Raw genomic sequence first — 27,133 nt, forward strand, 5'->3', positions numbered from 1 at the left:
AGTGTGTGGGCTCTTTTACCAGCGCACAATCCCTGGGCAAGGCCAAAGCCCTGCAGTGGGACAAGTCTCACTAGAACAGTAGCTCTCTGCCTAAAAATGCAGGTGTCACATTGCCTTCAGAGGTTGATTCCAATAAACCAATTAGATCTGCAGAGGGGCCTTATGCCACAGGGACAGAACTTTTAAAATTGTAAACGACAGATTGAGAATGTGTTGTATAAGCAGAATATTTTTTTTTTTCCCATTTATGGGTGTATGCAATCGGATGATTTTTTTTCTTGTTTTTTTATATCCGCATTGGCATTGTCCTTGACTGATCGTCGTCTAAACTTTGCTTCAGCATCCCCTAGGATGGGAACTTTCGGTAAGATATTTTCTGGGCCTCAGTGTACCCATCTGTAAGGTGGGGCCATTGGGTCGCCTGAGTTCTGTGGTCCCTTTCAGTTGGGGAAAAGCCTCTGTACTAGTTCCCTGCCCCTTTTCCAAACCATTTTCCACACAGCAGCCAGAGCTGTGTGTGTATATATATATGTATATATATGTATGTGTGTGTGTGGATATCTTTTTTTTTTTTTTAATCTTTTGTCCTTTTTAAGGTCTGCACCCACGTCATATGGAGGTTCCCAGGCTAGGGGTCGAATCGGAGCTGTTGCCGCTGGCCTATGCCACAACCACAGCAACACAGGATCCGAGCCGCGTCTGTGACCTACACCACAGCTCAGGGCAATGCCAAATCCTTAACCCACTGAGCCAGGCCAGGGATCGAACCTGCAACCTCATGGTTCCTAGTCGGATTCGTTTCCGCTTCGCCATGACGGGATCTCCTATATGGATATCTTCTTAAAATCACAAATTAAGTTATGTCACACGCCACCAATCCCCCCGCCCCTGCCACCCCTGGAAACTTCAGTAGAATAAAATCCCTCAGTGTAGCCTGCACGCCCTCTAAGCCCCTCACGATGCAGCTGCTCTCTGCCTCCCGGCCACGTCGCCTGCCCCAGCTCTGTCCTGCCGTAATGTCCTTCCTGTCCCTCAGACGTGCCAAGCATTCTCCAGCCTGCACGTCTTCATTTGCACTTTTCTTTCTGCCTGGAATACGCTTTCCTCAGCTCCTCTCCCAGCCAGCTCCTTATCCTCCGGGTCTCCGTGGAAAGGTTGCCTCCTCAGCTGGGCCTCCCTCCCAAGGACACCCACCCCTACCACCCGCCTCGTGCGTTCCCACTGCCGGCTCTGGGGTCCTACAGCCCTGACTGTAGGGAAGGGGCGCTGGGAGTCTACAGCCTGCGTTCCTTCCTCCCTGCCATGCTTCCCTGAAACGAAATCCTGTGGGATTTAGAGGGGTGGTTCCTGGTAAACCCCTTAACTGGGCCTTCAAGGGCACCTGCCATCTTGTCCCGATTGGTCTTTGCATTTTTGTTAAATTTCTTTATCATTTTTTAAACGAAAGTATAGTTGATTTACAGTGTTGTGCCAATTTCTGCTGTATAGCAAAGTGACTCAGTCATACATATATATAGGTTCTTTTTTTAATGTATATTATTTTCCATCATGGTCTGTCCTAGGAGATTAGATAGAGCTTCCCTATGCAGTACAGTACGATCTTGCCATCTGTCCATTCTAAATGTGATAGTTGGCATCTACTAACCCCAAACTCCCAGTCCATCCCACTCCCTTCCCTCTCCCCCTTGGCAACCACAAGTCTGTTCTCCATGTCAGTAAGTTCGTTTCTGTTCTGTAGATAGGTTCATCCATGCCATATTTTAGATTCCACATATAAGGGATATCATATGGTATTTGTCTTTCTCTTTCTGACTCGTTTCACTTAGGATGAGAATCTAGTTGCCTCCACGCTGCTGTGAATGGCGTTATTTCATTCTTTCATATGGCTGAGTACTATTCCATTGTGTGTATGTACCACACCTTCATCCATTCATCTGTTGATGGACATTTGGGTTGTTTCCATGTCTTGGCTTTTGTGAATAGTGCTGCTGTAAGCATACGGGTGCATATATCTTTTTGAATTGTGGTTTTGTCCAGATATATGCCCAGGAGTGGGGTTGCTGGATCACATGGTAGTTCTACATTTAGTTTTCTGAGGAACCTCCATACTGTCTTCCATAGTGATTGTACCAGTTTACATTCCCACCAACAGTGCAGGAGGGTTCCCTTTTCTCCACACCCTCTCCAGCATTGGTTATTTGTAGACTTAATAATGATGTAGATGTACTTTTAACCTGTGTGGGATGGTACCTCATTGTAGTTTTGATTTGCATTTCTCTAATAATTAGTGATGTTGAACATTTTCTCATGTGCCTGTTGGCCATCCGTATGTCTTTTTTGGAGAAATGTCTATTCAGGCCCACTGTTCATTTTTCAGTTGCGTCGTTTGGTTTTTTTGCTGTTGACTTGTATGGGTTATTTGTATATTTTGGAGATTAAGCCCTTGTCGGTTGCATCATTTGAAACTATTTTCTCCAATTCTGTAAGTTGTCTTTTTGTTGTTTTTTGTTTTTTTTTTTTTTATGGTTTCTTTTGCTGTGCAAAAGCTTATATGTTTGATTAGGTCCCATTTGTTTATTTTTGGTTTTATTTCTATTATTGCCTTGGGAGACTGGCCTAAGAAAACATCTGTACAGTTGTTGCCACAGAATGTTTTGCCTGTGTTCTCTTCTAGGAGTTTTATGGAGTTTTATCTCTTCTGAGACTTTAACATGTCTTAGGTTTAAGTCTTTAAGCCATTTTGAAGTTATTTTTGTATATGGTGTGAAAGTGTGTTCTAATTTCATTGATTTACATGCAGCCATCCAGTTTTCCGAGCACCAATTGCCGAAGAGACTGTCTTTTTCCCATTTTATATTCTGGTCTCCTTCGTTGAAGATTAATTGACTGTAGGTGTCTGGGTTTATTTCTGGGCTCTCTACTCTGTTCCATCCATCTGTATGTCTGGTTTTGTACCAGTACCACACTGTTTTGACTCCTGTAGTTTTATAATATTGTTTGAAGTCTGGGAAAGTTAGGCCTCCTGCTTCGTTTTTCTCTCCCCATCCCCACCCCCTACCCCCCGCCACCTCAGGATTCCTTGGCAATTCTGGGTCTTTTATGGTTCCATTGCCTTTTCTTTTTCATTTCATCTCACTTGGAGAACCTTCCCCCATAAGTCCTTGGTGTTTGTAGTGGGGGCCCTGACCCCAGGCCCCCATAACTGCTCCTCCTTTTTTGTTTTGCATGAAAATATCCTAAAAGGATTCATTTGGAAAGAGACTGTCTAAAACCCCTTTGGAAACCACTGCCAGGTGCACTCAGTCCCCACACTCCCTGAGCTGGTCTTTGCTCCCCCATCATCTCCCGCCACCCACGGTCTCTTCCTTCCTCTCCTACTGTCTAAATCTGCATCTCCGTCAAGGTACATGATGACTTCAGGCTCCAGAGCTCTTTCTCCTGCCCCCCTTCCTGCATCAGTCAAACCTAAATTACATGTGTCAGAGGACCAACTTAAACTGGCTTCAAAAATAACCCTGGAGTGTGGGAGTGGCCCAAGATACCAGCTCAGGAAACTGGACAGACCAGGAGGAGACTGATTCTACTGGCAGAGTTCAACCTAAGGGTCAGACTGTGTCCTCAGGCATCTACTGATCTTGGCCTCATTCTCAGGCGGGTTCCTCCCAAGTGATGATGAGACGGCCCCCAGCAGCTCTGGGTCCACATCCCGACAGCCTGGCAACCTCAAAGAAAAGAGAGCTTGTCTTTCTCAGGGCTTACTCCTATGGGTTCTGATTGGCCCAGCCCAGGTCTTGTGCTTCCTCCTCAACCAATCACCGCTGACAGCAGTACCCACCATGGCTTCTGAGGGATGCTGTTGAGGTGGAGAAAGAGGTTCCCAGGAGCAAAGTCAGGGCATTTTGGTTGAAAGAAAGGTTAATCATTACTGGGCAAAAAATAACAGGTATGCATTGCCCATATTTATCTTCATTTATGCATGTTTTCCCACGCTCACGAAGGCAGGGGCCCTGCCTGTGCTCCCCTGGCCTCTAATAATACCTGGCCCCTCGCATCTGTACAGCATTTCCTGTTTCCAAACAGCTTTCACAATGTATGTTTTAAGTGTCAGAATAACCCTATAGGAGTTCCCATCGTGGTTCAGTGGTTAGCGAATCTGACTAGAACCATAAGGTTGTGGGTTCGATCCCTGGCCTTGCTCAGTGGGTTATAGGATCCGGCATTGCTGTGAGCTGTGGTGTAGGTCGCAGACGCGGCTCAGATCCCACGTTGCTGTGGCTGTGGCCATGGGAGTGGCCCTAGGAAAAGACAAAAAAAAAAAAAAAGAATTATCCTGTAACTACAGATCAGTTGTGCAAGGCAGGAGTGGGTGCGCTGATCCCTTCAGTGCCCAGGTGGTGTCTATGGCCACCAGAGTCCCCAGCCAAGAGGCTCTGACCTCCCGCTGCCACCTCGGTTTGTCTGAACTTGTCATCAATGTATCATTTTCTGTGGGCGCCGTGACTTATGACAGAGGTTGGAGACGTGGCCCTGTGATGTTCTGCTTGTTTGTTTTGGCCGTACCCACGGCATGCAAAAGTTCCTGAACCAGGGATCAAAGCTGCACAACAGCAGTGACTCGAGCCACAGCAGTGACAACCAGATCCTTAACCACTAGGCCACCAGGGAACTCCAGCCCTGTGTTTTATAAAGTAGTTTCCCATTGTCGGTCTTCTCAGATCCTCATGGCATCCGGGGAGACCGCAGAAAGACGTGCTGTTAGTTCAGCTTAGAGATGGGGACACTGTCACTCAGAGGGAGAAGATGACTGAACTCGGGGGAAGTGGTATGACGGCTTCGCTTATGAGAAATACGAGAGAGCTAAGAGCTGCAGGTGGCCTTGACTCCTGACAAAAGTCAAAGCTTTAAGAATGACACTGACAGGCGTTCCCGTCGTGGCTGAGTGGTTAGCGAATCCAACTAGGAACCATGAGGTTGCAGGTTTGATCCCTGGTTGCTCAGTGGGTTACAGATCCGGCGTGGCCATGAGCTGTGGTGTAGGTTGCAGATGTGGCTTGGATCCTGCATTGTTGTGGCTGTGGCGCAGGCTGGTGGCTACAGCTCTAATTAAACCCCTAGTCTGGGAACCTCCATATACCGCGGGTGCGGCCCTAAAAAAGACAAAAAAAAAAAAAAAAAAAAAAGAATGACACTGACAAAATGGCCAGCCCTGTGGCCACTAAATTGAGTGGGGAGCAAGAAATCCTGAAAATAATAGCATCTCCTGAGATGAGCAGGGCATTAACACATTCTCATACTTGATTGCCCGCAATCCTCTGCCCAGCTCTCCGAGGTGGGGGTGTGATGGCCCCTGTAGTGAAAAGGAAGCTCAGGCTCAGGGAGGGCGAGGAGCCTGTCCAGAGTCATACAGCTGGTCAGGGGCAGAGCTGAGATTCAAGCCCAGCTCTTTCTGACTCTGAACCACTCTGCCCTCGAGTCCCGGAGACATCTAGGTCCCCTTGGAGTTAACGCCTGTCTTCTCCATCCCTCTCTCCAGGTCTACATCATCCGGGTCACGTGGTCCAGCGGCTCCACCGAGGCCATCTATCGGCGCTACAGCAAATTCTTTGACCTCCAGGTAAGGATTTGGCCTCTCTAGTGAGCTGCTGGGTGGGAAAGAGTTTATTTGGCCTTAACTTTCTGTTTTGACCTCAGAGCCTACACCCTCCCTCACAGTGGACGCACAGTGTTCTTTTTTATTTCTTAGGCTTAAAAATGATGCCCAGGGAGTTCCCGTTGTGTCTCAGCAGTAACGAACCTGACTAGTATCCATGAAGATGCGGGTTCGATTCCTGGCCTCTCTCAGTGGGTTAAGGATCCGGCGTTGCTGTGAGCTGTGGCATAGGTTGCAGGTGTGGCTTGGATCTGGCATGGCTGTGGCTGTGGCGGAGGACGACAGCTGCAGCTCCAGTTTGACCCCTAGCCTGGGAATCTCCATAGGCCGCAGGTGCAGCCCCCAAAGGCAAAAACATAAAAAAAATAAAAATAAAATTGGAGCAATATACGGAAGATTAACCTGGCCCTGTGCAGGGATAACACACAATCTTGTGGAGTGTTACATACTTGAAAAAAAAAAAAAAAGGTGTCTATTATTTGGGGGACATCATTCATGTGCTGCGTTGCTTTTTGCTTTGATATTCACTCTGTTCCAAGGGAAAGAAAGGCTCTTACTGACTGCTCTAGAATTTCTGCTAATCTGGAAATCATTTCTGTTCGGCTTTGGGGTGCAGATCTTGAACTTGTGTAATCGCGTTTGCTGGTCAATTTCGTTGCTAAGTGTGTTTAGACCTCATGGAGCCATTCTGCTCTCAAGAAAGACCCCCGTCTGTTGCCTCACCTTGGCCTCTTCTCCCCGTCAGGGCTCCTCACTCAGCTCCTAAAATGCCTGCTGTGCTCCGAGGGCACCACGCTCGCCCTGTCCTCAGAGGCCTTTTCGTTTCGTCCTCACCTGGAACACCTGTCCCTCCAGCCCCGCGTGGCTCCTGTGACTCCTCTCGGCCCCGGAGAAGCCGGGCCTGACTTTATTTCCCCCGGGCAGTGAGGGCCACCTCTCCTGCACCTCGACAGCTCTGCATCCCTCCGCCCCACCCTGGTGACACTGTCTGTCTGTCTCCCTCCCCTTCTAAGCTGTTACTCTTGGGGGCAGGAACCACCTCTTCATTGTCCTCTCTCTCCTTCATGTTTCATTCAAGGGCACTGTTTTTTAGCCCGTCCGTGTTTGGTGAACAAATGAATAAGCAAACGCATGAGCCAATGAAAGAAGGAAGGAATTTATAACCACCCGGAGTGCCTCAAATCTCACAGGGAGCCTGCGTGGACAGCTCCATGTAAACCCATCCCCAATGGAGTAAAAAGCTCTAACCTGCAGGTCCCTAGCATCATCCTGCTGTCACCAAGGCCAGCACCTCAAAGGAATTGTGTCTGTATGAGAAGTAGGAGTACCTGATATGACATAACAAAGTTCTGTCTTTTTTTTTTTTTTGCCTTTTCTAGGGCCACTCCCATGGCATATGGAGGTTCCCAGGCTACCGGTCTAATCGGAGCTGTAGCCACCGGCCTACGCCACAGCCACAGCCACAGCACTGCCAGATCCGAGCCGCATCTGTGACCTATACCACAGCTCGTGGCAATGCCAGATCCTAAACCCACTGAGCAAGGCCAGGGATCGAACCTGCAACCTCATGGTTCCTAGTCGGATTTGTTAACCACGGAGCCACGACGGGAACTCCTGATATTATATAACACAGTTCTTTAGAAAACACAACCCTCAGGAGAAGATAGGAACTTGCCCAGCTTTCTTCCTTGACATGTGTCGAGAGGCTCACATCACCTCATGGTCAACATAAGGCCTCATCCTGAGATGACTGTATTCTTCTCCTCTGTGCACCAGTTGGATGCTTTGGTTTTAGGTGAAAGAAACCCAGCTCAAACCAGCCAGAGTAAACAGGGGGATTTAGGGAGCTGGCGTAACAGAATGAACTGGAAGAAGGAAACTCTAGGCTTCAGGCGCAGCTTGATCCAGGGTTTTCCACTGTGTCCTCTCACCCAGCTTCTTCCTCTTGATGTGCATTCCCAGCCCCCTGGTGTTGGCTTTATTCTCAGATCCCACGTGGTTGCACAATGCGCTGGGCTCCCATTCAGCAAAACAGAGTGAAAGGTCACTTCACAGAAGTCCTAGCAAACAGTGCTGTGTTTCACAGGCTTATCTCTAAGCCAGTCAGTATTGAGGAATGTGATGGCCTTTGGGCTTATCTGGTTCCTACTCTGCCTCTGAGCCAGAGGGATGGGGGCAGAGACTGGTGAGAATAGCTGTGATGAGATGTGGAGAAGGCGTTGTGGGACCCTCAGAAGACAGCCCCGGCCCCTCCCACCAGCCTGTCTCTGTGCCTCTCCTTTTCTCTCGGAAGGTTAGGTGATGTTAACCACAGGCATCCTTGGTTGGGCCCACCCTAATTTGTTCCTGAAAATGGCAAATAGAGGAGTTCCCATTGCAGCTCAATGGGTTAAGAACTCATCCGGTATCCACAAAGATGCAGGCTCAACCTCTCACCTCGCTCAGTGGGTTTAGGATCCAGTGTTGCCATGAGCTGTGGTGTAGGTCCTGGGTGCAGCTCAGATATGGTGTAGCTGTGGCATGGGCCAACAGCTGCAGCTCCAATTCAACCCTTACTTACCCTAGGAACCTCCATATGCTGCAGGTGCGGGCCTAAAAAGACCCAAAAAAAGCAAGCAAGCAAGAAGGAAAATGTCAAATACAGAATTTTCAGAGCCTGTGTTCCAGTATTTTAAAGGGGGTGGGAGATGATGCTGTGTTCCGAGCCGAGTTCCCCAGTATCACTCAACAGCCTCAAATGCCTCCATTACCAACTGCCAAGTGTCATCGCAGAGCAGAGCGCAACTGACACCAGTGACCTAATGACTTAAGATGTAGTGAACTCATTGTTAACGGTTTGTGTCCTCTGTGCCACAAAACCAACAGTATCATATACAAGTGATAGTGTCCTTCTGGTCAGCAGCAAACTTATACAGAAATGTCAGGACACAAAAGGCTCTACATGAAAGAGGCTAGGTTACCACCTACAAATGGACTTGGGAGGAGCCAGCATAAGCAGGAGATGGGCTGACCCTGGGGAGAAAGGCAGGGAAGATGATACTGATATACCCAACACCTCTGAACCGAGCGGAGGCAGGTCCTGTGTGAGAATGACGAGATCCACACCGTTTCCCAGATGCAAGGGTGACTCATGCAGATCCATCACAGCAGGCCTTTCAGGACTAGATGTTGGGTGAACATTTTACGAGTTGCTAGACTAACTTTTGTGCATTGAGGGTTTGCATCGGGGGCTACTTGTATTTTGCTTTCGAAGGCTTCCTGCCTGCCTGACACCTCCAGGAGGAACCAGAGGGGGCTGAGATGAGTGACATGGGTGATCGCTCGCCTAGGGATATTGTTGGCACCCACAGTCTCCCACTCAGCTAGCTTAGCAGGGAGAAGTGGGGGTGGGTTGATGAGAAGATGAAAGTGTGCCCTGTGGGTCCCAGAGCTGGGAGAGCAGCTGGCCTCACAGGGGCCCAGAACCAGCAACAGAAGGGCCCTCAGGAGGCCCGGCAGCTCCCTGGCCATGTGTCATGTGGCTACAGGATCTCGCATCAAGCCTGCTTCCTTTTCCCATCAGCCTTTCTGGACCAGCTTCTTCCACTGGCCCTTTGGCCCGTATCCCCTAAACAGCACCTTCAGCCCCAAGTTGAGGTTCCCTTTCTTGTGTCAAGGCCCTGGTGCCAATTCCAGTCCCTGGGACACAGCATCTGACTGTCAGCATCCTGGGTCAGTCTCCCCACCCCCACCCCAAGCCTGCCAGCTGTGGCCAGAGAAGGGGGCTGATGGGACTGTGTCGTTTGGAGGAGGAGGTTCCGTGGTGAGAAGAGGGTGGGGGGAGGCCCTGGCGGCTCCTATGGTAATGTTCACTGCTGCCCTTCTGCGGACCGAGGGCCGGTGTATAAGGAACTTGACTGTGACCGAGTTCCCTGTTCTAACCCAGGGCTTCAGACCTTGACTTCTGGAGTTAGACAGACCTGAGTCCACATCTCCGCTTTGCCTTTTTGCGTCTCCGCTTGGTGTCACCTCTGACACCAAGGTTCTGACTCTCTTTCCCTGGCTGCATATTAAGAATGAAAGCGCTTTCATCCCATCTGTTGTGACAGTTCAATGAGCACATTAGCTGTCATCTGTTGCCCCTCTGCTCAGATGGGACTTGCCCACAGTGATGTTGCCTGGGAACGTTTGAGCCACGGTTGGATCCCGGGCTCCCTGGCCCAGAGCCTGCCTTCCCTCCACTCTCCTGTTCTGGCTCAACTTTCTTATTTCTACTAGAACTTAAAAGCAAGGCTCCCCAAAACCAAACAATACAAAAAAAAACAAGAAACAAAAAAAGGAGTTCCTGTCGTGGTTCAGTGGAAACGAATCTGACTGGTATCCATGAGGACACAGGTTCGATCCCTGGCCTTGCTCAGTGGGTTAAGGATCCAATATTACTATGGCTGTGGTGTAGGCTGGCGGCTACAGCCCTGATTCAACCCCTAGCCTGGGAACCTCCATATGCCATGGGTGTGGCCCTAAAATGACAAAAGACAAAACAAAAAACAAAAAACAAGGCTTCCTTTCTCCCTGAGCATAATTAATAATCGGGGCTTTGCTGTGACATCAGCAGCTGCCTCGGACTCCCCTCCTATAACAGAATCATCCACGGACAGGGCATCAGCGAGCTCTAAAGAGTCCCAAATGGATGGCTAGAGTGGGAGAGTCTTGGGATTCCAGAGGGTCCTGCTGTCCTGGAAAGGGCCTGTCCCCCAGCCCCGCACCCGAGAGGAGGAAGCTGAAAGAAGTCAGGGCAGGACCCACCAGCCAGAGTCGGCTGATCGGGAGGACGAGGCCAGGAGGCCGGCCCGTGTGGGGCTGCAACACCCTCAAGTCGGATGATTTCATGATTCCCCCCTTTCTCCTTTATGGTCTGGCACGTAGCCTCGGTTTTTTCAGAAGTAACTTGGCTCAGAGTGTGGGGAGGGCTGAGCTTTCGTGAAGGAACAGCTAGGCCGGCGTGTAATGGAAACAGCAGAGGACTCAGTCCGGAGACTTGGGGCCCAGGCCCTGTGCAGGGTGGCCGTGGGCATGGCCCTTAACCCTTCTGTGCCGATTACCTTATCAGTGGCTGGGGGCCGGGCGGGGGCGGGAATGAAGATAATAGAAACAGCTGGCATTCCTGGAGCCCTGGCTGCTCTACACTGAGAGGCAGTGACTCATTTAATCCCCATCTCAAGCTTATCAAAGGGTACACAGGAAAAAACCCAGGCTCGGGAAGGTTAAGTCTTTTGCCCCAGATTATACAGCCCCTGAGCTTTACAACTAATCCTTGAAGGAGTTCCCGTCATGGCACAGTGGAAAAGAATCTGGCTCGGACCCATGAGGTTGCGGGTTCCATCCCTGGCCTCGCTCCGTGGGTTAAGGATCCGGCATTGCTGTGAGCTGTGGTGTAGGTTGCAGACATGGCTCAGATCTGGCATTGCTGCAGCTGTGGCATAGGCTGGCGGCTACAGCTGCAATTAGACCCCTAGCCTGGGAACCTCCATATGCTGTGGGTACAGACCTTGAAAAAGAAAGAAAAAGGAAAAAAAAAGAACTAAGACTTGAAGTGGGGTAGGTGATACCAGAGTCCACAGTCTTAGCCACTCTGCCTGTCCAGTATTCCTCTCACTAGTGGCCAGTTCACAAGGCTTTTTTGGCGTTAAATGTGATGATGCGTGTCCGGAAGAGGCAAATCCATAGAGACAGAAAGATGGTTAGTGGCTGCCAGGGGCGGGGGGCGGGGGGAGAGGGCAAAAGGAGAGAGACTGCTCATGGGTACTGGGTGTCTGGTGTCTTTTGGGGGTGAATGACAATGTTCTGGCATTAGGTAGTGGTCACGCTTCTACAACCTTGAGAATACACTAAAACCCACTGAATTGTACACTTTCAAGAGGTGAATTTTATATGTGAAGTCTATCTGTTTCTTGTTGGAAAAAGGTGATGATGTGTGTGAGAGCAGTTTCTGGGCTGTCAAGTCCTGAGCAAATGTCAACTGTTGGGATTATTGATGGGTGTGGGTTGCTGCTAGGAACTGGCAAGATTAGAGCAGAAGATGATGCCAGTTTAATAGAGTGGTTAAGATCCTGGGCTTTGATCCAAATGCTGCCACTTCCTGGCCGTGAGATCTTGTTTGAGTCAGAACTGTTTTAGTTACAGATGACAGAAACTCAGTCCAGATGGATTATTCAAAGAGGACATTGATTAGCTAAATGGAACTGAGAAGCCCAAGGGTTCTTGGCTTCAGGTATGGCTAGATCTAGGGGCCACAGTGTCAATGAGGACCTGCCTTCCTCCACTTATTGGCCAGACAGGGTGTTGTCTGGTGTGGTGGCAGCCACAGCTTCCTGCTGTATCCAACAGATCAGCTCAGTGACTTCAGGGAAAAGAAAATGTTTAAGCAAAAGTCTCACTGGTTCGTTTTGGGTCAGTGGCCGGATCATTCAGGGTCAGCCCAGGAACTGCAGGAGAATCAGCAGCACACTATGTCTGCTGACTCACAGAAGAGCAGAAGATTCCCCAGAGGAATTCAGAGACATGCTGCCAAAAAAAAAGGGAAAACAACCTGTAGGTGACAAAACAATAAATGTCCCCTCTGGTGCGGGCAGGACACTCAGGCAGAGGAAACAGCCTTCAGAGAGGCTGCTGGGGCAGAAGGAAGGCGCATGAGTCAGGCTCCTCTGTGGGAAAAGAGACAGTCCCCCGTGAGAAGGTCCCTTTTTGGACAGTTCATCTTCCGATGTGATTTCCCGACTCCCTTGCGCTGGTAGTCGTGCCCGCCACCTCTCGTTGACATCTGGCCACGCGTCTCATTCACATGAGGATGCAGGCATTAGAGCCCTGGGTTTGGAGGGGGAAGACCTGCTGTCAGGTCTCAGCCCTCTGTCTGACCGGCTGGGTGGCCTCGGGCAGGCCCCTCAGCCTCTCTGAACCTTCCCTCCTACTCTCACCTGGGCCCGTTCTGGGGTGTCCATCAGAGGGGGGCAGAGGGAGCTGACCTCAGAGCAGGGCACTGGTGGGGGACCCGAATGCCCGGAGAGTTGAAGGCAACCCCTAGAGGAAATGTGGTTGGATGGAGCAACGTTGCAACAATATTGGCAACTGTTACTGAAATGTGCCTGATGCCCATTTTGCGTCAGTTCTTTCGTCCTTACGGACAGGCGTGACGTCAGTATTGTGCCCACGTCACAGATGGGGGGAGGGGAAGCTCAGAGAGGCAGAGTCAGGTGCCCAGAAAGCAGCACGGCTGGGCTTCGGGCGCAGGTGGCTGAGTCTGAAGCCTATGCCCCTGCCTCCTGGAGGTCCAGGAGTGCCTTTCCATCTGCCTCCTCAGAGACAGGTTTGCCTCCTAGGGAGGGTTCTTTGCCCATCAAAGATGGCTGCCCTTCAAAGGCCCATTTGATGCCTCCCTGTGGGATGCAGGCAGAGTCTAGCCTGCAGAGAGCTGCTCCGAGCAGAGCACGAGCCCTTCACGGTCAGCCCTCGGATGGTTGATGGGTCTGCTCTACCCTGTGGCATGTGACTTTGCCCTAGTTTTCCCACTGGTCCATTGCGTCCCCCAGGCCAAGGGTCACGGTCGTCTCTGGAGCCTGAAGGCACCGTTAAACATTTGCTGAGCTGGATCCCAGTTCTTCAAAGAGGGACCCCTCTCTGAGCCAGGGGACTCAGTCAGGGCTGGCTTCCTGGAAGAGGTGACATCTGAGCAGGGTCTTGACGTTGAGTAAGGCGTTGCCCCACCCACCGGATGCGGGAGGGCATTCTACACAGAAGAAGCTGTGTGCAAAGGTGCAGAGGCGTGAGAGAGCAAGACTGTGAGCTGGGCAGCTTGCAGATTTCCGACAGCAGCAGGTAAGGACAGCATGGAGCCAAGTAGGTCACTCTGCCCGTCAGGAAGCCCTGAGAGAAGCACGACCCACCTGTGTCCTTTAAGCAAGACCAGTTCATGCTACAGGGACTACTTCTACGCATGGGGCTTCCAGAGGCCTCTGTCTCCCAAACGCAGCGCATCACAGAGCTGAAGGCAAGCCGGAGGCCGCATCTTGATCTGCTCCTTGGCTTTTCCCCAGAGAAGGGAGCTGAGATTCAGAGATGGGAGAGGCTGTCCCAAGTCACACAGCAAACATTTGTCTGTTCCCAGTTTCTGTTGCTAGGACTGACTCGTCCCCCTTGAGAGCCTGGCAGCCCCAGAGGCACTTAATGAGCTTGGGTCTGTCTGCCCAGACGCCCCAGGCTCCACCGCAGAAGCCAAGGCGAAGGGAGTGTTGTCTCCTGTCTTTTCTGGGAGGAGGGGTGGGAGGAGCAGAATTGGAGTGCTTCCCGCGCCCCACAGGGCAGGCCTTGCCCAGCTGAGAAGACTCCTCAGCAAGCCCCCAGCCCACTCTCGGCCTAGGTTTCACCAACTGTATTTACCCAAATACTGCCTCTGCTGGACCCCCAGGCACACTCTTTTGGCCAGATATTATGTTCTGCAATTGGGGTGTGCCTCCTCCATGTGGTACACACCTGATGGAATATTTTTCCCTTCCATGTGAAAAGCCATTGCCACATCTGTCGTCTGGAACTAAGAAAATCTGGTAGTTGTCTCTGTTCACACAGCACCGTCGACCCGTGGGGAAATTGGTTCCAGGACCACACCACTCCCTCCCCCCACAGATACCAGACTCCAAGGATGCTCACGTCCCTGGTATAAAATGGTGTCGTATTTGCATATAGCCTCTGCACGACCTCCCGTGTACTTTAAATCATGTCTAGATGACTTCTAATACCTAATGCAATGTAAATGCTCTATAAATGGCTGCAGATTCAATGTAAATAGTTGCCAGCTGTGACAGATTGAAGTTCTGCTTTCTTGGAACTTTCTGGAATTTTTGGCCCCTGAATATTTTCGATCTGCCTTGGGTTGAATCTGTGGATTTGGTGCCTGAGGATATGGAGGGCTGAGTGCCAGTCTTTATTTGGAAAATAGAAAGAGGCAAGGTTGTCTTGTTCAGTTGCATCTAAGGCCCAATCCAGGTCCTGTTGCTGCCGCCGGGAACATAATTTCTCCTCTCCTAGACAATGGCTGACCAGACCAGTTAACCACGTTTTCATTCTTTCGCTCCTCCCCTGATTCATTCATCCTTTGCACACATACACTCCAAGTGCCTACCACGTACCAGGGACAAGACGGTAGGGCAGCCAGAGGGTAGACCAGTGAGGGAGTCGGGCTGAGAAAATGCTGCCCTGACTGGGGAGGGGCAGTGGGGCTGAGGGCCTTGGAGCATGTCCAAGGAGCATGTCTGCCAGGAGACCAGGGCATCAAGGGGACAGAATCCCCAAAGGCAACCCACCATATATGCTAGAGCAGCCCAGGTAGGTGGCCGTGTCCTGCTCTGGCATCGAGTAGCCTCCTGCCAGCCTGTCGCTGCCCGTGGCAGTTCCTCCGGCCCCTCTGGGCTCCCTGCTCTGGCTCTTCTGGGACGTGGAGCCTTTGTCATACTGAGGGAGGAAACCCCTCCAGGTCCAGACTGCCGCTAACACGAACCACGTGTGGACCTCCACGCCAGCTTCCCCGCTATTTGCCTTGGACAGCCTGTCTCCTCTCCCTCCACCGCAGGCTGGGGGCTAGAAAACCGCTGATGGAGTGTTCTCTCGTTCCCCTGGTGATGTGGCAGCTTGACGTGGCTCCCTCTCCCTTCCCAGCCCCTAAACTGACTCACTTGCCTCCTCGGCTCCCCGTCTTCCACACCCCCTGCGCTGCTTCCTTTTATTATCTGGGGGGAGAGGCGTGGACGGTCAGGTTTCCCGGGAGAAACTGTTGGACTTTGCCCGGCCTGCCTCTGGTCCTGCTGCTGCAGGCAGCCCGGGCCTGGGGGTCCCCACAGAGCATCTGGAATGCTGCCCGTGCCTGCCTCAAAGCCTGTGGGTGCCAAGTGTGATGGTTCCCTGGATCGGAGCAGCTTGTGGCCTGTGAACCCAGACATTAAGACAGAAGCAAAATCGTGAACGGCACTCGGGTAGATTGTGGGTACCATGGACAGGATGGTAGAGAAAATGAAATAGAACTAGATATGGCTAAAAGAGGAGTGTGGGTGTTATATAGCCCAGCCCTGAGCTGTCCAGTGTGGTAACCACTAGTCACGTGAGGCTATTTCAATTTAAGTTGCTTAAAATGAAATAAAACATTCAGGAGTTCCCTGGTGGCCTAGTGGTTAAGGACTTGGCATTGTCACTGCTATGGTGTAGGTTTGATCCCCGGCCTGAGAACTTTTGTATGCCACAGGCGTGGCAAAAACAAACAAAAAGTGTTCGGTTCCTCAGTCACTGGAGCCACATTTCAGGTGCTCACTAGCCATCCAGGGCTAGTGGCTCGTGTCCGGAATAGCATATAACATGTCCATCATTATAGAAAGTTCTGCTGGAAAGCCCAGCTCTGGCCACTGAGGGAACCTGGATAGTCAGAGGAGTTTTGCCAACCTAAAACACAGGCTCGGAGTTCCCATCGTGGCACAATGGGATTGGCAGTGTCTCTCCAGCGTCAGGATGCAGGTTCAATCCCTGGCGCAAGACAGTGGGTTAAGGATCCAGCGCTGCTGCAGCCTCGGCGAAGGTCGCAACTGTGGCTTGGATCTGATCCCTGGCCCAAGAATTTCATATTCTGCAGGGTGGCCAAAACAAAACAAAGACAGAAAAGCAGCCTCGTAATGGAATATTATTCAGCCTTGAAAAGGAAGGAAGTTCCAACATAGGTTACAACACAGGTGAACTTTGAAGACATTAATTTGAGTGAAATAAGCCAGACACAAAGGACAAGTACTTACATGCAGTGCCTAGAATAGTCAGATTTATAGAGATAGACAGTAGAATGGTGGTTGCCAAGGGCTGGGGGAGAGGAATGGGGAGGTAGTGTCTAATGGATGTAGATTTTCAGTTTGGGATGATGGAGAGGTCCTGGAGATGGATGGTGGTGATGTGAATACTTAATACCCTTAGTTGTGCACTTAAAATGGGCGAAATGATCAATTTTATGTTATGTGTACTTAAACACCCACACGCAGTCTCCTAAAATACTGAAAATTACCCCCTAATAATTCTCAGCATGGCATTCGTTATGGGCAGCATGCAAGGAAGGGGCATTTCTTGCTGAGCCCCCCAGTGTGTCTCCAGAGAGTTCACATTCAGTGTTCACTTACACAACCACCCTGCCCAGCAGGCTGTATCCCTCGTTCTGCAGATGCTGAAGCCGACTCACTGGGCGAGGTCTCTGGCCAAGGACACACAGCTGGCCTGAGGACGCATCGGGATGAAACCCCAGGGCTGTCTGGTCCCCAGGGCGGATGCCTGTGGTTAGACTTTGCAGCATTAAACCCAGGTCTGCTGCCTGAAATTAATAAATAACACTTGGGGGGACCCTTCAGCTCTTCATGTCCTGCTTGTCTGGGTGAGAGCAAATCAGGACGAAGGGTGAGCATAACCTACAAAGACAGAGCAGTGAAGATGCCAGGGAAGACTGAAATACAGCGAGGAGCTGGGGAACACCTTCAGATGGGGGTTCCGCAGGAACCGGGAGAGCCGACGCCAGCACGGTATGGTGGATGGATGACTGGCACGCACCTTGAAAAAACAAATTACCCTGCATGGTGTTCCAGCATTGTCTTCACAAATAAAACTGAGAAGGAAAAAAGACCCGTTGTGGCTCAGCGGAAATGAATCCAACTAGGAACCATAAGGTTGTGGGTTCGATCCCTGGCCTCACTCAGTGGGTTAAGGATCTGGCGTTGCCGTGAGCTGTGGTGTAGGTTGCAGACACGGCCTGGATCTGGTGTTGCTGTGGTGTAGGCTGGCAGCTACAGCTCTGATTCCACCCCTAGCCTGGGAACCTCCATATGCCGCGGGTGCCACCCTCAAAAAAAAAAGCATCCTGTTCACCTGTGTGTGGAAAATAAAACTTACCTTGTTTCAGGCTGATTTTTTTTTTTTTTTTTTTTGCATTCACGTGGCACTCCCAAGACACCTAAGAGAGTGATCTCGGGGGACAGAATGGGATTTAGGTTAGATACCTGATCTGGCTGGACCAAGGCTTAGCTGTGTGACCTCAGGCAGTTCACTGTGTCTCTCTGCTCCCCAGTTTCTCCATCTGTTTCATGGAGTTGTGCATTGACTTCACAGGATTATTTTGCAGGTTAGATAAAACCACGTCTGGGAAGGCCCGTTAACTGTAAACTGTCACATCAGTGTTCGTAGGGTGATTACTATTATTTGATATTAGTAATGTGGATATTATTAATCAGGAACTCGGCAGACAGCTGAAGCTGTCCCTCCCCCCACATTCCACTCAGGCGCATTCACTGGTTTAGCCAGTTTTCATTCCATGCCTACTATGTGCCAGCGTTGAAAGCTCCTGAATTCAAAAAGGGAAAGCCTGGGAGTTCCCATGGTGGCATAGTGGTAACAGACCCAGCAAGTATCCATGAAGTTGCGGGTTCAATCCCTGGCCTCACTCCATGGGTTAAGGATCCAGCATTGCCGTGAGCTGTGGTGTAGGTCACAGACGCGGCTCGGATCTGGCGTGGCTGTGGCTGTGGTGTAAGCCGGAGGCTATAGCTCCGATTCGACCCCTAGCCTGGGAACCTCCATACACCGTGGGTGTGGCTCTGAAAAAAATAAAAGGGAAGCCTGTCTTCCCAGCAAGGCCCCCTGTGCCTCACCCGCTGCTGAATGATGGTGGACTAAGCATTTCCTCTTCATTGCACAGCACTGATGAGGGGCCGACTGGAAATCACAGCTAAAGCCCCAGCCCCGTGGGCAGTCCTTCAGGGTGCCAGCCACGCCAAGGCTGAGGCCCCCCCCCCACCCAGGGATGTCATATAATACAGTTTTAAGGAGGCAGTTGCTTCCTGAGCGCTGGGGCGCGATCCCTAATTGCCTTTGTAACATCTCCAAGGTGAGTGATGTAGTGGCAGAGAAGCCATGGGCTTCCCTCGCTGGCCCTGCCCCCCCGCTGGCTGCAAGCTCATGGCAGCTTTTTTTTTTTTTTTTTTTTTTTTGTCTTTCTGCTATTTCTTTGGGCCGCTCCCGCGGCATATAGAGGTTCCCAGGCTAGGGGTCGAATTGGAGCTGTAGCCACCAGCCTATGCCAGAGCCACAGCAACGCGGGATCTGAGCCGCATCTGCAACCTACACCACAGCTCACGGCAACGCCGGATCGTTAACCCACTGAGCAAGGGCAGGGACCGAACCCGCAACCTCATGGTTCCTAGTCGGATTCGTTAACCACTGCGCCACGACGGGAACTCCATCATGGCAGCTTTCTGCACGCCTCTGGACTCAGTTCCCTAGATAATGACATCCGCCTTGAAGGGGTATTCTGCAGATTTTGTGAGGAGGTATCTAAAGAATCTACCCCCTGCTTGGCATGTATACATGTTTTTCTTCCTTCCCTCTTCAGGTCCCTCCTGCCTCTCCCTGCAGCTGTGCTTATTATTTATTCAAAGCTGCTTCCATTCTGTCAGAGGGATCTATCTTTTTTTTAAGTGAAGTATGGTTGATTGACAATACTCTATTGGTTTTAGGTATGCAACATAGTGATTCAGTATTTTTGTAGATGATACTCCATTATAGGTTATTACAAGATAATGGCTATAACTTCCTGTGCTATACAGTATATCCTTGTTGCTTGTCTATTTTACACATGGTAGTTTGTATCTGTGAATCCCATATCCCTAATTTGCCCCTCCCCCCTTATCTCTTCCCTTTGATAACCACAAGTTTGTAGTCTATGTCTGCGAGCCTGTTTCTGTTTTGCATATGTATTCATTTGTGTTATTTCTTTGGATTCTGCCTCTCAGTGATAAAATATGTTTGTCTGTGACTTATGTCACTAAGCATAATATTCTCAGTCCATCCATGTAGCTGCAAATGGCAGAATTTTATTCTTTATGGCTGAGTAGTATTCCACTATATATATGTACTATATCTTCTTAATAGAGTCATCTGTTGATGAGCATCTGGGTTGCTTCCATCTTGGCTGTTGTAAATAGTGCTGCTTTGAACATTGGGGTGCATGTATCTTTTCAAATTCGTGTTTTCATTTTTTTCCAGATATATACCAGGAGTGGGATCACTGGATCCTATGGTAGTTCTAGTTTTGGTTTCTTGAGGAATCTCCATACTGTTTTCTGTCGTGGCTGCACCGATTTACGTTCCCACCAATAGTGTACAAAGATTCCCTTTTCTCCACTTCCAGAGGGGCACATCTTGAGAGCCAGGGTGACATTTCTCCTTAAAATGATGGGCAGGCTTCTCACATTCAGCCATCACTTCTGTAGGCTTAGGACTCCCTTTCCTTCTGCTTGAATCCTGGGCCCATGTACTACTAATCAGGATGGGTTAGGATATACTGCTATGACAAATAGCCTCACTATACACAAGGGTTTATTTCTCACTTGGGCTACACGTTCATCCCTCTTGGACCTCCGTGGCAGAGAAGCCGCACTCTAGAGTGTGGCCGTCACGTGGCAGACAGCAGTGGGGAGTGGGGAACCACTGCCCATAACTCCCTCTTCCACCCTGAGGGAACCTTGTCTTTCCTGCTCACCCGTAATTGGCCGCCTCCCACTTCGAGGGAGTGGGGACGTCTGAGCCAACCGTGTGCTCAGGAGAAGAACCAGACATCTGGTGACAGCATTATGATGACCGTAGCCCTGCTTTAATCCACAAGGCAATTCCAGCAGTTGGTACCATTTTGGCCAACGAAGGGTAAGGCCCGAGGCCCCATACAAGTCGATGTTGCACATCCAATCAGAGACTTCACGTCGCTTCCTTCACATATCAGAGAGGCGTTTCATGTTATGAGAAAATGGTAAAGTTTATCCCTGGGGATGCTCTGCTCCAGCTCTTCCTCTTTCCCCGTGGCAGCAGTAACCTCTCCCAGCACCTCCTCCACTGTGTTGCAATGACTTTTCAGTCTCTCCCTAGACGCTGAGTCTTTTCATTGCTCCACCACATGTGCCTAAGACAGCCAGGCACCGAGCTGTCTGCTGAGCCAGCTGGGGAATTCTTAGTGGGGGAAGGGGATGTAAGGATCTCAGAAGAATAGACCTAACCAGGCGAATCCGATGAATTGAGTCTCAATGTTTATTCCTTAGCACATCCCGGCAGTTCCTTTTCGTTTTGGTTTGGTTTTTAATGGCTGCATCTACAACATATGGAAGTTCCCAGGCCAGGGACTGCATCCGAGCCACAGCTGCAACCTATGCTGTAGCTGAGGCAAAGCCAGATCCTTTAAGCCACCGCACCAGCCCAGGGATTGAACCCACTTCTCTGCAGCAGCTGGAGGCACTGCAGTGGGTTGCTTAACCCGCTGTGCCACAGTGGGAACTCCACATTCAACCTGGCAGTTCTTAGGAAACAGGATGACTTGCTGCCCGTGGAATTCTGGGGGCATTGTTCAGGCCAGGCTGCAGTCCTGTGGCCGGAGCCCCCTGGGAACTGAGAATGGTCCCTCCCAGCTCTGGGCCTTCACTAGTCAGGCTGCTGTGGACACAGAGAATTGTTTGCCTGGAGATCCGAGGTCCAGCTGGCTTTGTCTTCCCCATTCGTCTGGGTTTCTGAAAAGCCGAACCAAGCAAGCTTTTATGTATCACATCGCATAGTTCGCCTAATTCCTTTAAAAACATCCAAGATGCACTTATCATATTAAAGGCTTTCATTGCTGTTATTCTTCCCATTTAGATGCAGATGTTGGACAAATTTCCCATGGAAGGAGGACAGAAGGACCCCAAACAGCGGATCATTCCCTTTCTCCCCGGTAAGCAAGACAGGCGCTCAGATGGGGTCTCTGGGCTCCCAGTACAGCTCCCAAGCCTCTCCCCTCCTCCTCCTTGAGGCTCTGTCCCAATGACCAGATCTCAGTGATTTGCAGAAATTGGTGCCTAAGAACATGGGCGTGGGGTTAGATGCCGTGCCATGTACTCACTGCAGGACCTTAGGCAAGACATGCCACCTCTGGGACCCTCAGTTTCTCCTGTCTCTACAGTGGGAATCATTAGAGCTCGTCACGGTTTTGTAGTAAATGGCATCTGGTATAAGGGCCACCGTGTTTGTTTTCTGCGCTGCGCAACAAATCACCACGCATTCAGCAACTTGAAACAACACTCATTTATTATCTCTCGGCCTGTTGACCAGAAGTCCAGGCACGCTCAGCTGGGTTCTCTATTTAGGATCTTAAAAGACCAAAGTCGGAGCTCCGGTTGTGGCGCAGCGGAAACGAACGCGACTAGTATCCACGAGGATGCAGGTTTGATCCCTGGCCTTGCTCAACGGGTTGGGGATCCAGCATTGCCGTGAGCTGTGGTGTAGGTCGCAGACTCGGCTCAGTGTCCGCTTTGCTGTGACTGTGGCGTAGCCTGGCAGCTGTAGGTCCAATTCAGCCCCTAGCCTGGGAACTTCCATATGCCATGGGCAGAGCAATGCGTGCCAGCAGGTTGTTCTAAGGACTAAACAAGTTAATGAATGTAAAGTACTTAGCTTTATGTTCAGCATGGGTTCAGCCCTAAAGAGCAAAAAAAAAAAAAAGACCAAAGTCAAGGTCCTGGCTGGGCGGGGCACTTCTCTGGAGGATTTGGACTTGGAGGAGAATCCACTTCCAGCCTCATCCAGGTTGTTGGCAGAATCCAATTCCTTGCGGCTCTAGGACCGAGATGCCTGTATCCTGTCTGGCTGTCCACATGCCTCATCCATCTTCATACTGGCAGCGGGGCATTGAATCTTTCCTGTGCCTGGAATCTCTCTGGCTTCTCCTCCTGCCACTAGTCAAAGAAAGCTGTCTGCTTTTAAAAGCTCATGTGATTACCTTGCACACACTTGGCTAATCCAGGATAATCTCCCTCTCTTGAAATGTACGAAGGCATATGATATAACATGATCCCAGGAGTGAGATCCCATTATTGTCACAGTGTCCAGGATTAAGGTGGGACATCTCTGGGGACCATTGTAGAAATTCTGCCTGCCTGGGCAGCACAGCCACCAGGCGCCTTCTGCGTGCCAGGCACCGTGGAGGAGTTAATGCAACCACAGCTGGTCCCAGCTCTAAGACAATCGGTGTCCCTTTCCTTCCCCTCAGAAAATTCTTACCAAAGGAATAGCATCAAAGCTTCAACTCAAGAGTTCCCATTATGGCTCACTGGGTCAGGAACCTGACAATGTAGGAGTTCCCATCGTGGCACAGTGGAGGCGAATCCGACTAGGAACCATGAGGCTGTGGGTTCAATCCCTGTCCTCGCTCGGTGGGTTGAGGATCCGGCGTTGCCGTGAGCTGTGGTGTAGGTTGAAGACGAGGCTCGAATCTGGCGTTGCTATGGCAGTGGTATAGACCATCAGCTACAGCTCCCATTAGACCCCTAGCCTGGGAACTTCCATATGCCGCAGGTGCGGCCCTAAAAAGACAAAAAGACAAAAAAAAAAAGAACCTGATAGTGTGTCCGTGAGGATGCAGGTTTGATCCCTGGCCTCACTTAGGGGGTTAAGGATCTGGCAATGGCACCAGCTGCGGCCTAGGTCACAGATGCGGCTCGGATCTGGTGTTGCTGTGGCTGTGGTGTAGGCGGGCAGCTGCAGCTCCGATTCAACCCGGGAACTTCCATATGCTGCGGGTATGGACTAAAAAGAAAAAAGAGACAAAAGGCTTCAACTCAAAAAAATGAGTTACCAAAACCAGGGTTATAGCTTCAAGTGATGATAGCTACCATTTATTAGATGTCTACTAATAAATAGACACAGTCTCTGGGCTAAGTACTTCATGTTCATTAGTCTGCTTAGTCCTTAGAACAACCCTGCTGGCAGGCATTACTATGCCCATTTCACAGATGACGCAGTTGAGGCCCAGAGAAATTATAATCACTTGCGCAAATGGCAGAGCTGGGAGTCAAACAGGTCTGGCTGGCTCCAAAATTCATGCGCAACGTCAGACAGCCCGAATTCAAATCCCAGGGCCCTCCTCATCTTGGGTAAGTTACTTAAGCACACAAAGTTTCATTTCTTCATTTGCACATCGAGATAATAATGGTACTTAGATGATAGAGTTGTTAGGAAGATTAGGTAAGCGCCTCGTATGTAACTAGCAGCGATCAAGCATTTACTGTGTCAATGTATAGATCATCAGCAAATTGCCAATTACCCGAAATCACAAATATTTAGAGCTGGACGGGCCCTTAAATCCTTTTGGTTTTGCAGACAAGAGGGGCAGGCCGGGAGACGGGGGAGACTCTCCGAGTCACCCAGGAGCCCATTCGCCCCTCCTCACTCCAGGATTCTGCAATCAGCACATCAGTGGCACCTTCCAGATACTGTCATCATCGAGTGAGTTTAGAGACAGGGTTGATGTATTTGCCAGGCCTCCATTTACTGGGAGAATCATTTGCCTAAAAACGCTAATGTTTTTAGTTCCTCCATGGGGAAAGAACACTGGAATTTTTTTCCCTGCTGGAGAAAACCCACGGTGCCAGCTGCAGCAGCCAAGTCTCGGGGCTCCAAAGCATGTGCATGAGTCCAACAGACTCAGCCCCGTGACCTCAATCAGATGGCATCTCTGCCTCTGAGCCTCAGTTTCCACATCTGTAAAATGGGACAGCGACCCCCTGCCTCACAAGCTTCTCTCCCTGGCACATAAAAAGTTCTCAGGAAAGGCAGAAACAGGGATCCTGGGGCATTCCTTGGGAATTTCTGGGCATTTCATATCTTGGAGTCCCACTTAAATGATCCATCTGGATATTCAAGTTGAAATGGGCTCTAAATGTATATTTTTCTTCAAGGAAGGAAAAGAAAGCAGCCAGTTATAACTCTTTGCTGGATGAAAGGCAAAACCAGCTCTGGAAAAACGTCCCAGGGCAGGGAAGACCTTGAGCCGACCCTCTCCGCAGCCCCTGAAAGCTTTCGTGGTTACGTAATCCTTTTTCCACCCATGAATTCGTGAAAAGGCTGTTCGCAGGGACCCACCCCGCTGTCCCTGCGCAGGACACCCACTTGTAGCGAGGGGAGAGCCCATTGGGCCCCAGGACCCCTGGAGTCTTCTTTCCCAGCCCACGTCTTAGCTTTGCCTCCAGGCCGAGGCCAAGGGCACGGACAGACGGGTGGGAGAAATGTCCCCTCTGCTAGGGGGTCAGTTTTCTGCCAAGACTGCCACGTCAGCAGAACAAAAGCAAGTTTCATGTTAGCACAAAGCCAGGGGGAGGGGAGAACGGCCCCGTGCAATTTTCCATCAGAAAGAGCTGGGGACGCCAACTTGGCAGAGGATGCAGCTTGAAAAATAAGAAGTACAGTTTGGCCTTCCTGCACCGTGGAAAACAAAAGCCTGCTCGTTCCCACCAGAGGCTGTTCTCTGCTCTGAGCACCCTTTCCGTTCCAGGAGGGCTGGGTGCAGGCACCCCGACCTCCTTCCCCAGGACGCACAGGGAAACACTTGACAGCAGACACAGACAAGGGGCTGCTGTCCCCCAGGCATTCCGCTTGGAGGCCCCAGCCAAGGGGGGTGCTGGACCCTCGGTTCTGTCCCACCGCCCGGGGTCTGAGCAGTAGCGCCGGCTCTGCTGTGGATCAGTGATGAATTGGGCTGACAGGGGCAGGGCTTAAGAACTCAGGTTGCAGACTCACAGATGTAGAGAACAGACTTGTGGTTGCCGAGGGCGCAGGGCAGAGGGGGGAGGGACTGGGAGTTTGGGGTTAGTAGGTGCAAACTGTTGCATCTGGAGTGGATAAGCCATGAGGTCCTGCTGAATAGCACAGGGAACTGTGTCCAGTCGCTTGTGATAGAACGTGATGGAAGATAATATGGAAGATAACATGAGAATATATATATATATTCTTTTTTGACCCAGCCGTATGTATGGGTCACTTTGCTGTACAGAAGACTTGGACGGAACTTACCCATCAACTAAATAAACAACTTTTTTAAAAAAGAAACCCGGTTGGGAGTGGAGGAAAGGACAGGTGCTCTTCCTTGTAAAGTGCCAGGCAGTACCGTGTAACTTCTTTTTAAAAAAAATAAATAATTACCTTTTTATAAGCACCTAGAGAGGACCAAGCCTTATGCTGGTTCAGCACAGAGATCAGGACCAAGAGACCGGTGCTGCTCTTCCATTTTGCAGATGAGGAGACTGAGGTTCTGACAGGTAAATGCCTTTCCCAAGGCGCCACAGGAAGGAAGAGACCCCCCAGGCCCTGGCCCAGGGCCTTGCTGACCACAGAGCCTGTGGCCTCCCCCGAGCATGCTACTCCTGCCACGGGGCTTCCTGTCCCGCTCGCTGGCAGGGCACCTGACATGTGCCCAGAGACGCCTATCCCACTGAGGCTGCACAGGAAGAGTGACATTGTCGGGTCACACCGCCAGGAGACAGTGAAGGCGCCTGAGCCCTCCGCCCTCTCCCGGCTCCTGCAGGCTGGGCCTCAGGTGAATTCTCTTGGGCCATAGTAGCTCTGAGATGATCCTGCGCTGGTCCTGTGGGCCCCAGCCGGCACCGTGCCCGGGGCAAATCATCATTTGAGTCGGGTCACAGCTTCTGGGTAAGAGGCCTGTACACCCCACTCTCCACCCTTCCTCTGATTTATGGAAGGGGAAATGACACCAAACTGGGGCCAACCTGGTTTTGGTAGGGACCCCTCTCGCATTTTGAGAAATAGCTTAGCGGGCAGGAAGCCTTTCCTGGGCACAATTTCTCTTTGCAGGCAGGCGTCTCTTGTTTTTCCTGAAGGCTCTGACTCTCTTAGGGAGTCTGCCCTACAAATGGTCCCACCCGTGACGGCAGTAACTTGATTACCACAGGGACTGGGGCTGGGCCGGGGATGGGAAGGCTACCAGCTTTCTCGGAATTTGGGGCCGGGGAGCTCAACCTCCCGCAGGGCCAGGGGCCACTCCCATCCCTGGAAGGACTGCCCCACCCAGAGAGTCATGAGCAGGGGCTCTCCCTGCTGAGAAACACACGTGCCAGGAGGGCAGCCACCCTCCCCAGCGCCTGGGCACGGAGGGCTCCCGCCCAGACAGGGCCTGGGAGTGAGGGAGGGAATAAGATCATTGGCTCTGGGGGGCCAGGTTGTAAACCCCTTCCCATCCCACTGCGTGATTTGTTTCTCTCATTCGAAGTGATGTCAACAATTTCCCATTCCAGAAGCCATCAGTGTTTACGGTAGGAACTTTGGGGAAAGTTTAAAGAACACAACAAAAAGGCTTTGTCTTTTCTCCTCAGAAACAAGTACTTTGATCCCTCTGATGCATTCTTTTAGATTTTTGTTTTCTCTTCTGCGAGTCCCCTGGTGGCTTAGAGGGTTAAGGATCTAGTGTTGTCACTGCTGTGGCACAGGTTCGATCCCTGGCCCAGGGAACTTCCACATGCTGCAGGTGCCGGGGAAAAAATGTTAGATTTTTTTTTTTTTCTCTACTAACAAGCATGGTGTATCAGAAACTTGACTGACTCAAACAGAATTAAACCCATCATTATAAAGGAAGAGGAG

The 27,133-nt window shown here is 50.8% G+C and overlaps 1 protein-coding gene across 1 annotated transcript in view; it reads left to right on the top strand.

Annotated features, from left to right (window-relative positions):
* The window catches only part of SH3PXD2B (SH3 and PX domains 2B), a 125,605-nt gene that overhangs the window by 29,553 nt on the left and 68,919 nt on the right, over window positions 1-27,133 (top strand). The window contains 2 exon segments of the mRNA XM_021077089.1: window positions 5,534-5,614; window positions 21,365-21,440. Of these exon segments, the coding sequence (XP_020932748.1) occupies window positions 5,534-5,614; window positions 21,365-21,440 (157 nt within the window).

This window comes from Sus scrofa, chromosome 16 (genome assembly GCF_000003025.6).
Source record: "Sus scrofa isolate TJ Tabasco breed Duroc chromosome 16, Sscrofa11.1, whole genome shotgun sequence".
Lineage (NCBI taxonomy): Eukaryota > Metazoa > Chordata > Mammalia > Artiodactyla > Suidae > Sus > Sus scrofa.